Below are 14,803 nucleotides of genomic sequence, written 5' to 3'. Positions count from 1 at the left end.
TCTGTCAGAGGAGGCCTCTTTTGTGAAGTGTGCCTTTTGGAATTACCCAGAGGAAAACAAAATGGCGTTTTTCTCCTGTTTCAAAAGTTGTAAATTTAAGTTTATTGCATGACTAGAAATATGTGACTGGAAAATGTCTTAAAACTGATCTGATTCTAGGCTACTTCATACAGGGAAGAAAATCTTTGGTTTTCGCAGCCTGATCCTTGTGTTAAGAAGTTCTTGTACTGCTTTTTTGAAGAGCTTAGGCTCACTATCCATTGCTCTGTTACAGTCTGTCCCAAAGTTTTAAGAGAACAATGTGTTTTTAGCCCTGAAAAAAATTCCAGTTAGCTTCCAGAAATAGAAAGCTAATGTTCTGTGTGGCTTCCCCTGTGGTTTGAAAACAGGGGAAAGTGAAAATGCAGAGAACCACAGAACACAAATGCTGTGATTGCTATATAAACAAAGGCAAAAATAATGGTGTCCAGCGTTCTTTCCCCTCGGCAAAAGTGAATAGTGTCAACTCTTCCAGATATTCATCCAATCAAGTAGTATCCTAAGAAGCTTTATATCCTAGTGTAAATTTATTTTCTCTCATAGGCAATTTTCCTACATTCAGATATGTGGAATTAAATGTATCACAACATCTTTTTTGATCAGGTATACTTACGACCAGCGCTATGGAAAGGCCCTAGAAATTTACCTAACTCTGAGGCACAAAGATGTCTTCCAGTTGATCCACAAGCACAATCTTTTCAGTTCTATCAGAGACAAAATTGTTCTGCTCATGGATTTTGATACAGAGGTATGGTGATTTTTAATGATTCTTATATTCACTTTCAAATAGAAGTGTTTTAATGGATTAAAAATGAATAAGCTGTAGACAATTTTGAGAGAAGGCGTGGGTTTATGTCTAGATACTTTCTGAGGTAAGGAGATATTTGCATAGATTGCAGAATAATTGACCCAAGGATTAAATTGTTGCTTTATGTTTTAACCTGAGTATCACTCATAATGAGAAAAAAGAGGTGCCAGCCAGATCTGAGATCATAGTTGTGATTCTCAGGTCGACTTTCATGATGATGTTCTTTCTACGTTTCTAATGCAATAGTAATACTGATGAGCCAAGAAGAGGAGGCATTGAATTTGTTATGAGAAATATGTTGAATGTAGTTGCCACTTTTGTTTTGTCGCAGTCAAGTAATCCGCATCTGAAAGTTTGCAGGGTTCTTAACCTAAATTCCAAAAATGAGGAAGTGTGCATATTATGCTGAATTCACCCTTCTTTCTTCACGGCTGGCTAAAACCTTAGCAAATGCACTTTGGTACAAGCTTTAGGGAAAGGATCTATGTGATCTTGGGTGGAAAGCCAAGTAGGTGTCCTTTTGTGTGACTGTTTCAGCACTAGAGCTAAAATATGAGACCATCTGTACCAAAGATGATGTTCTTTGATATGCCCATTCTAAACTACATAAGAGAAGTAACGTATAACTCTTGTTTAATAAAAAGAGTAAGTTATGTCAGGAAACTGTATTTTGATGTGAAACAAAGTTTGGTCTTGGGGAAGAGGAAGTAGAACAGGAACTCCTGTGGCCGCTCTCCTTACATGATCTCATCTGCTTGTGTTACGGTATCTGTGTGCAGAGAGCCAGGAAGAATCCAGTTGTGAGGCAAGTTGAGTCATACCTTTCCTATACTACAGCCATCATCCTGCAGTTCCCTTTTGCAATGGGACAAACAATATTTCTACTGCATTTGGCAGTGGCTTTCTGTGACCTGTGATTCACTGGGCATGCTTCATCTGCAACATAAGTGGCCCAGTATTGATTGCTATTAGTACGGAAACTTAGGAGAAGCATTCTGGAAGAATATGTGATGTGTTCCCCTGTAATGCTGTGTTGTTGCAGAGTGATGATGTTATGCAAACTGCTCAGTGAATTACTGCCTCTGAAAAGAGTACATCTGCAATAGCCATCAGATATCCATCCGTGAATAAGCACGCATACCTGTTTCTTAACCATGTTCTTTTTCTTCCCTTTAGAAAGCAGTAGACATGCTTCTGGATAATGAAGATAAAATTTCTGTGAGTATAAAAATGAAATGGCTTGCCATGTGCTTACCTATATTACCTGTCCTTCTGAGTCTTATAAATGCAGCGTTCAACACAGGCTTGCTAAAGCTGTTGCTTTTAATTTGTTTTTCTTTCAGATTGACAGAGTCGTTGAAGAGTTGGAAAACAGACCTGAACTACAGCATGTGGTAAACATTTCTGTCTTTTGTTTTTGCTTCGAGCTGAATAAATTCTTTCCTGGGATGCTCTCCTGATGCATCTTTTACAGATGTGGTTATCCTGTCAGTGTGCATGTGACACTGAAATCTCATTGATCACCAAGGTGGCTGCTTTTGCTAATCCAGTTCTAACATGGCCTTAGCATTTGTAAAACAGTGAAGTAATTTTAAAATCTATGCTTATGAGATCCTACTAATATACTCTTTATTTGGTAACATACTGTGAGCAATCCTTTATGGTGTTACAGGTGCCTGTCTTCTCTGGTCAATTACTTTTTTGCTTGTAGCCCTCTTTTCCTGCACAAAAATAGGGCTGGACAGTGGGTGCACCTCGAAAACTCATTTTGCTGTTCCACCGAGACAGGCAATTCTTTGCATTTTTGGAGCTGCAACTTCCATAGGGTTGTTCTTGTTTGTGCAGAATTACAGTACCAGTGTAAGGCTGTGGTAAGGCCCCATTGCTATTCTGAGAGCGTGTCAGTCGTGTTTTGTAATAGACACCTGGTTTTAGCAAGCGGCCCTAGGAAGTGCAGTCTGCAGCCCAGGAGCTTTACAAAGAGAACGCTGAGTGTCCGTTTATGGAAGGGCTATACCAGTTTCAAAGTGTGAAGTCTGCTTCACTTTGAATAAAAGTGACCCTCTCGATTATTCTCATGGCTTCTCTGTGCTCATCCAGAAAGAAGGAGCTTTCCCTGCTATTTATAGCTTGACGTACTTTGATTAGTATGTTTGGTATTGTGAAAACTTGATCTATGGTTTTCCATAGTGGTCAGGCATACCTAGAAAAACAAAACATTTCATATGATATATTTGTCCAGAATTTTCTGTGAAATTCAAAATACAACAGTTTCCATGGCAGTTTAAGGATAGTTACTTAAGCCCTGTTGCAACCTGTTCTACAGAGCTGATTTTGGAGATTGCTGTGATGAGGATACTTTAGAAAAATGTTAAATTTATCTTCTGAGTTTTTAATCTCTGTGCTTGGCATGTTCCCAGGAAAGTTATTGAGAAGGTATTTATTATTGGCAGAGTCCAAATAATATTGTATCAATGTTTTGAGTTCTGAGTCTCTTTTCTGATCCCTAGTATTTGCACAAGCTTTTCAAAAGAGACCACCATAAAGGACAACGATATCATGAAAAACAGATCAGCCTTTATGCCGAATATGATCGTCCAAATTTACTACCATTTCTCAGAGATAGCACACACTGCCCACTGGAAAAGGTAAGCCCCCAAGGTCTAAACGCTGTCCCTCGATTTTCGTCTGTAGCTTGTAGTATTGCAAAATTGTAAGTGTGTCTGCTACTGCCCTCTACTGCCAAGAGAAGGAATCTTTTGAGTTTGTGATGGTCACCTACAGAGGTTTGATTTGCAGAGTTGACTGACAGCTGACGCCTTCCTCCTTGAGCTCATAGGACCGAAGCCTGTGAGGATTTTTAATGCAGAAGTTCTGAGTTCACACTGGATGCACACCTACAGTTTAGTACCTGTTCCGACTTGACACTGGGTTGTACTTGCAAAAAATCAAGAATCATTTTGTCAAACGTAGTGCTAGCTAGAGTTAGGCGTCAAAAACTGAGTAGCTGTAATTGAAGGCAAGTGAATGTTTTTATCTTTGTATTTTAAAGTCCTAAGTTCCTTTCAAGTAATTTACCTTATGTAACAGTCTCTAAGCCAGCAGAGCTGAAAATATTGTCTTTTACTTTCACTAGTAGACAGAAGGTTTTAGAGTGCCATGCCTCCACCTTCCTTAACCTTTCTACTTTTTGCCTTGCTTGCTGTCCCTCTGCTTCTTCCAGAAATTTGAAGAAGGGAAAAAAAAAAAGACTGCCCCCCCCCTTCAAATTTAAGTGAATGTAATGGGAATTTAAGTTTTCTTCTTCAGCTGCATGAATATCTTATTATTTGTGTAGGTTGCTGTTAAGGTCTGCTTTGCTCAGCCATTCTGGAAGCTATCCTCTCTGTGTGTGGATATAATGACAACACTGATGGAATATTTTTAAGTGTAATATTGAATACTTCATTTTACATAGCTGACATTCTAAACAGAACTACCGTTCCTAGTACCGTTCTTGTTTCACTTGCTTCTATCAATTGTCAGCTGCCTTTTCTATGCAGCAGCAGGAGACACTGGAAAATACTTTGTTAAGATGGCAGACTTGTTCTTCATTGAAACTATTGCACAAAACTAGGTTGTCTCAATTTTCTGTTTAGGCAATAAGTCTGAGCGGTTTTCAGTCACAGAATTCTGTCCACAATGTTTGTTTACTTATTTTTATTTTTAGCTCTGCACCTTAGTTTTTACCCTAGGCATTATTACAGTGATCATGGTTTCATGTGTAAAAACTATAAAAAATATAATGATTGTGCAAGTAGCTTGCCTGCGCTTCATTTTAATTTCTTTACTTCTTTTTTTCTTTGGAAATGAGTTTTAGTTATTGCAGATCCAGCCATCCCTATGCGGTGACGGGCAATGCAGAAAAGCACTTTGTGTAAAAGATGCAAACGAACTTTTGGAGCGTGTGATCCCGTAGTGACTGAAGTGAGAAAAATGAAAATGATGTTAGAAAGGGAGTCATTTTAACCTTAGTTAAAATGTTTAAATATCTTTCAGTAAGAAAGAAGCTAAGGAAGGGAGGAAGGATACCACCACAGTCTATACATAACCTTATTGAATTTGCCTTCACTAGTGATTTTGTGGGTAAACTTTTTACCATACGTATCATATAGTAATACTTTTTGGCACAAATTTTTGTTCTAAGGAAAAAAAAAAACCAGGAACGCAGGAACAGAATTTAAAAGGTACCAATTTTTTCAGTTCCTATTACGCAGATTCCAGTACAATCTATAAATTGTAAAAAAAAAAAAAAAAAAAAAAAAAAAAATAGTTGAGCAAGTTCATAATACTCATTACTGTAAGTAATTGATAAACTAAATAGGAAGAAATCATTCTTTAAAACCTTTCTGAGTATTGTAACGCGCTGTTATTCAACTGTAGTTTAGCAAAAGTTTTATTGAATAAACTGAGAGGTGTATGTTCCCTATTTTCCTCTAGAGGGAGCCTGACGGTCAATAAATATGCAGCATTGAGATATACTGGTAATTTGTACTTTAATTTCTCAGTGGAGAGAAAAAGAAGACTGTCACCTGTGTTTATATGTTCTTGATTGGTAATTATTCATTCTTTCAGTTCCCCAAAATATCTGGCTGGTAATTCACTCCTACTCTGAAATTCCTTGTGCATGTCTCTGGTCTTCATGGTAATCCATGTGAAGTGATTGACCATGGAAGGAAGAATTGATTCCCACCTATATCCTTAGCTCTCTCTTATGCACTTAGTTTTGATTTCCAAGTACAAAAATCTCTATTAGTGAACAGTTGTCTTCCCAGGAGTGCTATGGATCTTTTGTGTATGCTTTCTGCTCCCAGCTTAGGAGCAGACATGGCATCATTTATGGCGTACGAGGCCTGCAAGTTTTCTGCTGCTAAAAGCTTGCAAGTAATCAGTTCAGTAATTTTGATAATTGTGTTATATGTTTGTCAACTATGTGCAGACTGTGTAACTGCTCGTGGTATTTAGCCCTGAGGTCCTTAAACCAAATTTGCAGGAAATACTTCCTCCGTATTTTTTCATACCTAGGTTAGATTGTGCCTTGCATCATCTGCTAGGAAGTCCCTGGCACAGAGCTTGAAGAACTCTCTGTGCTTCCCAAAAGAATTCCGGTTACCCTCAGAGGCTTACAGGCGATGAAGTCAAGTTGCCCTGCATCCCTGGAGACCTTTAGGGAGTCTTTCTAGAGGAAGAAAGTCTTGACAGCGGATAACCTTACTGCTTTTGGATTAAGCAACTTTTAGAAGTAGAGGAAAAAAGTTGTCAACAGGTTAAAGCTAGAGACTGGCATAATCCAGACTGAATTGCTTGTACTGTCCTCAGATTTATTAAAGCTTAGAGGGGAAAAAAAAACCCAAAAAGTACCGTAGTGTTTCTTCTTTCAATTAATGCCAGAGGATCTGTCAGTGGATATTAAGGGAGCTGTAATCCTGTCAAAACAAGTAATGCATCTTCATGAAGAAGTATCTTTTAGCTTTTCCAGCATTTTTGATGAATATAGTATTATGTCACATAGTTCCCTGTATTCTCTTTCTCCCCTTGCTCCTCTTAAATTCTAGGCTCTTGAGATCTGCCAACAGAGGAACTTTGTCGAAGAGACGGTTTATCTTCTGAGTAAGTAACTTTCCCTATGATAAATTACAACATGTCTTTTAATCTTATCATCAAGTTTATGCTAGGAAAAATGTGTGATTCATTGTCTACTATCACTTAACATGCTTTCCCAAAGACAAAGCTGGTGGGTAGTCAGTGGAACTGAATAACGTGATTTAGAAAATAAAACAAAGCATTCGGCTATTTATAATGTCTCTTAATTTCATTTATTGTGTTATTGTGCTGCTTTTTTTCTTTTTTTTTTTTTTGGCGGGGGAGAGAGTTGTTTTTGTAGGAGTGTTGGGGTTTTGGTTTTATTTGTTCAGGAGGGAGGAGTGTTTCTGAAACAGTCTCCAAGAGAAGAGTGGTCCTATTTGTTCTATTTCTCCCCTCTGTTCAAATATGTTATTCTGAAAGCATCTCATATCTTAAATATTACCTCTTGCTGAGATGGAAGATTTATGCTGCTTTTTTAAATTATTTTTTTAAATCGTAAATGAACTGCCCCAGCAGGGTGAGGAACCCATCTCTGCATGGAAGGCGTTGTAAGCCTAAGATTTTTATGTATGTTTATTTGTTAGAGTGATGGAAACATTCCAATATTTACCTAATCCATGTTTGTTTTAATAAAAAAAATGTTCTGTGGACTAGTTGAGAGCAGAGTAACCTATGTTCTTAAAAAAAAAAAAAAAAAAAAAAAAGGCATGAGTTTGGCATGGATTTACTTAAAGCTGTTCACACAGCTTCCACTGCTCCTTCATCCTCCATCCTTTCATTTTCCATTGGTGTAAGCTGCACTGTATTTACTACAAGTTAAGCATGTCCATTCAGGCTCTTAATACAAGGTAAATCATGTTGCGGTTTATGTATGCATGCACACATTCCCTGTTGTTACATTAGATGTTGCTGCAGTTCAGACCCTGCCCCCCCCGCCATATGACCTAACATATAGTTAAGAAAGACTTCAAATCCCAGTTCAGCAAAGCATATGTTCAGGTTGTATCAACTGTTCTGGGATTTGCATCTGTTCCCGGAGTAAATGAGATTAGATTTGGGCTTGGTCAAAGTAGTCTGAAGCACTTTCACAGTTTTAAAATTCTTATGGAAAGGGCAGTGCAAGCCTTCTTATCAATGCTCAGTGCTTTAGGATTTCTAATCTCTTTACTTATTTTTTTTCCCCCCTTTCTAGGCAGAATGGGTAACAGCCGCAGTGCCTTGAAGATGATAATGGAAGAGCTGCATGATGTGGATAAGGCTATTGAATTTGCCAAGGAGCAAGATGATGGGGAACTTTGGGAAGACCTTATCTTATATTCTATTGACAAACCACGTAAGCAGAATAGTTTCTCAGCAGTCTTGCATGTGTATTTTTGTGGAATGCAATTGCAGGTGAAGGATTGAATTATGCTTATGCATGCCAGAGGAAGTGTTTCTGGAGGGCTTTGGAAGTGTTCTGGTTTGTGAAGCACACAGCATAGCTGTACTGCTGGGCTTAAAATCTTTCAGTAAGGCAACATGTGGGCATGCTGCAGAATGGATACTTAGCCGTTTAATGTTCGACTAAGCTCTGCACAATTATTTTGTTAACAACAGAAATTAATGACAGAGTCATGCTTTTAATTTGTCAGAATATGAGGCTGCGTTTTTAGACACCCTCAAAACTCCATCTGCAGGCTTGATGAGGATGTTGTGTATTCTGTTTACTGCAACTGTTTCCCTTTGAAATTCTGAAAATTGAAGGACCTGTATGTTTCTGACATTTCAGTAAAGTAACTGTGGTTTTCTCTCTATGACACAAAGAAAAGATCTGTAACTGTTAATGCATTCTTGCCTTTCACCCATGATGCAAACAGCTACTAAAATTCAGATGGATGCTGTCAGAATCTCCTAAGCAACTTCAGTTTTGTTCGGGAGGCAAAATCAGAATTCATATGACTAAGAAAAAAGAGAATTAGTTTAACTTTTTACTCGATAAGTTTTGCGCCCTCTTCTGGGGCTTTAAATCAAGTCTTTAAAGTCTCTCCTGGGATCCCTTTTCTGCAGGATTGAATATCTTCTAGAATTAGCATGAGAATACATATCTCTTCATCACTAGACCACTAATTCTGACAAGAAGGAGCAACCAAAATCTGTTATTGCATTGTAAGATAGTATATTCACTACAAGTTACTTGACCAGCAGAAACCCTACTTGAAAGCAATGCATCACTAAAAGTGAGACTGATTAATACAGTTAGTGACATATCTTTGGAACAAAAAGGATTCAAAACCTGTACAATTCTATTAGTCCCTTCTGCCCTGTGTAGAGAAAGTCAAATGGTCTTCCTCTTTTTTGGAGTTTGAAGAAAAAACATAGCATTGAGGTTCTTCCTGCTAGTATTTCATTTAGCTAGTTGCAGTTTAAATAGCAAAAGGCTTCTATGTCATTCTCACCACTATTTCAAAATACTTGCTCCCTTTGAATTAGATTAAGCAATTGAAAATTTGCTTTTAAACCCTGGAGTAAAGGAAGGGATGTTCACATAATGAAGTTCATCTTATGGCTGTTTACTTGATTGCTCCTTTATAGTGAATTGAAATGCATTATTTACTTGTGTTTTTGATGACTTACTCTGGATACTCTGGCATCCTTTTTCAGAATACCCTTGAGGTTCTGTGAGTTGCCAGACTCTGTGTCCTTCTTCCTTCCCAAAAGCCTGTATTCAAGTAATATAACTGCAAGAAACATATGAAGTGAATATGAAAGAGGCTTAGTGTTATCTCTCAGTGCTAAGCTGCCATAGATTCAGCCAAAACCTGTAGCTGTCATTGAAGCACCCTTTCATCAGCTGTTTTGCTGCATTTTTTCCTTAATTTTCTTGTCTCTTTGTTTTCACAGCTTTTATTACTGGTTTGTTGAACAATATCGGAACGCATGTTGATCCCATTCTTTTGATCCACCGGATTAAGGAAGGTATGGAGATTCCTAATTTGAGAGACTCACTAGTGAAAATTCTTCAGGACTACAACTTGCAGGTAAATGTTGCATCCTTTCTGTGATGCTCATTTTCAGAGAGACAGCAAAACCACTTTGCCATTGAAAAGCACAAGAACTGGCCATCATGAAGGTTTATTGGTTTTGTTAGGATTTCAGTCCTGTAACTCTGTCACTGTGAGTTGATAGAAAACTTTGACACGAGGAGTAGAAATGAACATCAAGACTACATAATAGTCTCTTCTCTTAATGGTTTCAAGCACTTCTAAGTTTCTTCCATGCTATCATAAACCTGGTGGTAAGTGGAACTGGAAGGATCTTGAGCGATTTGGACTATTTTATACTGCCAATCTGTCCTATGTTGGAAAGCCTCTCTGACCACTTCTTTTATTTTTCATTCCAAGTTTCATACATGAGGAGGCAGAACATAAGGTGCACATGCAAAACTGATCACCAGGCTTTAGAGCCATATGTGAAATGTCTTATATTAACTAAAAGACGACAAACTTGTAGACACATATGAATTTGAGTTTTTGTTGTGCAGAATGTAGTGACATTTATGCATTTAAAAAAAAAAAAAAGGACTGCTGATTGGCTTATGGGAGTTTTTATCCCAGCATAATTGCAAATATCTGTGCTGTTTCCTACATGACTGGTTTTGTTGCATGTTTTAAGAACTTAAAGGAGGGGTACCCTTTCATGTTCTTGAAGGTAACAACAGTGTGTGTTGCCTTGCATATTTTATATGTCCCGCTACCAAAGAAGGCCCAGACTTGAGTTCTCCAAGACACTGCTTTGTCCCTTTCTCTCCTGAGAGAGTAAGAACATAGAGCAGTTTAAAAGCCCCTAGGGCAACGATGTGGAGTTCAAGAAAACATAGCCCTGTAAGTAGCTAAAACTGCAATTTTCTGAACCCCATAAACATTCTTTTCCCATTTGCTATTGCTCTTTGCACATTGCAGCAAATAGATAGGTTTGATGGTTGTCACCAAGGTCATGGTTGCTCTCTTCCTGAACCAAAACAAGCCTAGACCTGCTTGAGCTTTCGCTGACACAGAAGGCCTTTTAGTAAGACAAGTTCTAAGCCTCTCCAAAGCTTTCTCATTATTTTATTATCATATGGACTTCAGATATGACTTTCAGTATTTCAAAGAAGCATTTTAAATGTCACATTCTCCTGTACACCCATTATGTGCAAGGAGCTGCCCCAGAGACACTTAAATGTTTGCATATACTGCATATCGTGGCATTACTTCCAGGTTTTTAACTGATTGCATTAGATACCATTATCCTTCCAAGGTAATGTTAGCTAAATAGCACGCTGCATTTAAACAGTTGCATGTTAATCTTATCACTGTCCCTGCTGCTTGCACTGCTGCTGGTGCTACCATTCCAGCCGTCTGTTGACATCAAAATGGAACTTTTTTGTATGTCTACAAGCAGAATGAGAAAGTGCTGTTTGCATAGGTGCAGCTTTAGATATATACGAAGTGCATGCCAAGTGTATGGATGGTGTGGCTTCAGCCAAAGCTGATGAAGTGCTTTGGTCACATACTGGGGAAGGAAGAATCGTCTTGTCTTCAAACAGCTTTTAACAAAATTACTTTGGGATTAAAAGGATGCATGCAACTTCCAGAACGATATCTAAAATTATTTGCTGTTAGCATTGATATGTTTCATGGATCATTCATATGTTTCATTCATTTTGAAGTAGATTTGAATAGCTCTAGGGCTAAAATCTGCGTCCCATAGGAGTAATAGAAATTAGGGAAGCTTAATGTAATTTTTGGTTGGCTTGCTTTTACATTGAAGTCAAAGAGAAATCATAAAGGGACTGGTTTTCTTGAGAGAAATATAAACTGTAGCTTAAAGTAAGTCTGTTCCTGAAATGTTACAGGCAATGTAAAACACGCTGTTACGAACAGATGGTGTGTTTACACTGAAAGTTAAAAATGCGATCGCAGTGCTTGTGCAGACAGACCTAAGTAGCTTTAAATTGTCAAGCTCTGGTTGTGATTGCAACACTGCTTTCTGCATTAGGTGTGTGCTTCAGGGCATGACGGGGACTTTGAGTATAAATGTAAGTGGCCTTCCCTACTCGAGGGCAGTGCTGCCCGAGCTTCGTTGTTACTGCTGCTTTGTGAGGAGTGTTAAAGCTCGGATGTGTTTGTATGAAGCCCTGTCACACCTTTGTTGTGACTGTTCACGGTGTGAAATCCATGTCCTGTATTCTGGCCTAGCATGGCTCCCTGGATTTCAGTCAAACTTTCCCGATTTGTACCACCTCACATACCAAACTTCTTGAACTTGTGAAGTGATCCATGTTTCATTTGGTTGTACCTAATTACAGTGACATTGGTTAGGACTTTCTGTAACTTCTTCTCTCTAGGTCTCAAGCTCTGTAGGCATATAAGTTTTATTGTCTCCATTTTCAAAGGCAAAAAAGAAAATATTTGTGCAGAGGTGCACAAGGGAAGAGTGCAGGTTAAGGCAGAACCTGTTCCTTGGCTTGCAGGTCTTTGCCTGGTTTGCAAACTGCGCTGACCTTTTCACATCAGTTCCAAAAAGGTATTCTGGCTGCGGCATCGTTGCTTAATTGCACCCTCCTAGCCTCCTCTTGCAAGCCCTGAAAAAATGAGTAAGATTGTTTTATGCTTATGTAAGTGTGCAAATACAAAATTCTTATTCTAATCCTAAATTCCCTTAGCAATAAACATTGCATTAGATGTGATTTTAAATGTAGGTAGGAATTAAAAGCAGTGCCTTTCACAGTTCTTGTCCCTTTTAAAACAAAGCTTTATATCCTAGCAGAATCAGTTGAATCAAATTGAATCGCTGCCAAGGTATGCCTTATGTGACTTACAGAGTGGCATTAGAGCATCCATCAAGGAAATCTGCTAATATAACAACAATTATTGTAACTTTTTTGAGTCCTGGATCATTCCTGAGTAATAAGTTTTTATTAATGCTGGGAAGGGGCAGACTGTTTAATTCAGTTTAATGGTTATTGCCCATCCGTTGAACTGCTACAACAGTTGAGTGTGCAACTTTAAACGATTAAATATTCTGTTGGGTAAAAATAAAATTCATGTCCTGTGAGACTTTCTTCTTTGCTCTTAGGTCATCATTTCAAATAGCCAATATACTGTTGCTGTGGAGTTATAGCTCTGCTTTATGAGCAGAGATCTATTAAGCTGCTTGTTAATACCCATTCTTATTTTCCCTCTTCAGGAAATGCAATTTTGCCTAAACCTAAAGCTGAGCATGGACTTAAGTATCTTCCTAAACAGGAAAGGATATAAGCACTTGCTTAAGTGCTTTTCATATTGGCATTAAAGCTCTGATTTAAGAAGTTTGAGGTGTGTTTTTTCCCCCAAGGATCATTTTTTGCAATTTTTTTTTTTCCTTTGTCAGCATCCGAGTAGTTAATTAGAAACACAGTAGGTAATTGAGCAACACTGACTTGCTATTGAGATGGTGAAGAATTATAATTACTGCTGGAATAATACCAGTTGCAGTGTTTATATACGGTAATGTTCATAGACGACAAAGTTATGAAGACAGACAGCAAAGACCAAGTTCCAAGTATCTGCATTTTAACAGGAGTATTTATCGAGTAAAGTGTAGTCTGAAACTTTTGAATCATATTTTGTGTGTAACTTATGACATCTAGGTCTTCAGTGACACAAATTTATGGATAAAATAGGCCTCGGGCTACTTCCTTTGATTTATAAATTTGTGAAGATGTGTGGTCTTAAGGATGGACTTGCTTGTTTATTAGAAAAGACTTATTCCTGGAGCGTTATTTATTTAATGGCAAGTAAATTACCGTTCTTCAGTCACTATTTTCAACATAATTAAATCCCATTCAAATCGATGACAGGCTAACCACATTGAATCAACTCATAGTGATATCCTGACAGAAGTTCAGTAATTTTCATCTTTAACGCTTGCTTTTAAAAGTGTTTTCAAAGACATAACATCAAAACTCAACTTTGTCTCTGTGCACTTGCAAATCTGATGCCAGTGTGACTGTAAGAGTGCATTAGAGTGCCAGCCAGCTATATTGTCTTTTAACAGCCTTGTAACAGTCCTTAAATTCTTTTGATCCTTAAGGGTGTTTTTCTACTGGGGTGGGGGTAAGAGAACCAAGAAGTCCAAATACTTGTCGGCAATAGTCAAGCGCAGATAATTTGCTACTTGCATTAGTGAGGGTGGTGGGCTGGGATGAGCGCTGTTTGCTTGTTTTGAGCTTTTTGAATGAAATGGATATCAAACTGCTTAGGCTTGATCGACACCAGAAAGTGATGTAATTCGGATGTACTTCCGTTGCCACAGTTGGAGACGCTACTTCTGTGAGACTCGGACACATCCTTTTATTCCCATTAGGACTTTACCATTGTGATTGTTTTAAAAAAAAAAAAAAAATTCCCTTAGCCAACACAGTTATGCTAGTAATACTCTTATTTGAACATTATAGCAAAGTCAGTATTTACTACTGTTCCTCTACAAAATATAAATGCAAACTCTTATTTTTCAATGAAAATAGTGCTACAGATAATTTTTTCTGCAGCCTCTTTGGAACTGGAATTCCTCAGTTTTTGCAACTGTTTGATCTTAACTAAGACCTTTCTGTACTATACCTCCAAACATTGTGTTTTCCTTTTACATTCAGTTCTGTGGAAGTTAAATTGAAAAAGAATAAGAAATGAGTCGCACATGTCTAAGTCTCTGGTATCTGATTAAGCCAGTAGCCTTAATTTGTGAATAAGGGATGGAGGAGCCTTGGTGAAGAAAAGTCTTGTAATCACCCTCCAGGTCTGTAGTTTTTAGAGTGTGATATATCACACTTGTGGTTTGCAAAGAAGGCTGATAGGAAAATCCCCTTATTTATATACTCCTGTGCCAGTTTTAAATCTGTTGCATTTTCCAAATTTATAAAATAAATGCCATTTCAGCTTTGGGTTACACTCATGTGGAATTTAGGGAACACTCGTATCATTGGAAGAAATGTAGGTACCTCCCTCATCTTAGAAAGAAATGCTTAATTTCTCACCCTTTTTTATGACAGTTAGAAGAAGTCATTATTCAAATTAGAATTTAAATTCATTATTTGAATTAGAAGATTTCACTCTTCTAAGTCTTTTTCCTAGTTTTAACATACAAAGTATTTGTTGAGCTGACATACCTCTAGGTTTTATGGATTAGCCATTTTACTCAAATATTGACTTACTAATTTAAACTTCAACTGAACCTGCAGTAGCTCTCTGATGGATAGTTAACAGAGGTTATGAGCGGATAGATCCCACTGATGTTGTGAACACTGTTTAAAACAGCGTCTGGAAAAATTGTTGT

General features: G+C 37.8%; 1 protein-coding gene across 3 annotated transcripts in view; it reads left to right on the top strand.

The window, feature by feature from the left end:
- VPS41 (VPS41 subunit of HOPS complex) overlaps positions 1-14,803 on the top strand; it is a 111,996-nt gene that overhangs the window by 88,633 nt on the left and 8,560 nt on the right. For all 3 annotated transcript variants that reach the window (XM_068935936.1, XM_068935935.1, XM_009679432.2), the window contains 7 exons: positions 643-787; positions 2,024-2,065; positions 2,191-2,241; positions 3,358-3,495; positions 6,442-6,496; positions 7,665-7,805; positions 9,353-9,489. In XM_068935936.1, the coding sequence (XP_068792037.1) occupies positions 643-787; positions 2,024-2,065; positions 2,191-2,241; positions 3,358-3,495; positions 6,442-6,496; positions 7,665-7,805; positions 9,353-9,489 (709 nt within the window). The remainder of the gene's footprint in view (positions 1-642; positions 788-2,023; positions 2,066-2,190; positions 2,242-3,357; positions 3,496-6,441; positions 6,497-7,664; positions 7,806-9,352; positions 9,490-14,803) is intronic.

Source organism: Struthio camelus, chromosome 2 (assembly GCF_040807025.1).
Source record: "Struthio camelus isolate bStrCam1 chromosome 2, bStrCam1.hap1, whole genome shotgun sequence".
Taxonomy (NCBI): Eukaryota; Metazoa; Chordata; class Aves; order Struthioniformes; family Struthionidae; genus Struthio; species Struthio camelus.
This window is presented reverse-complemented; position numbering and strand designations above follow the sequence as displayed.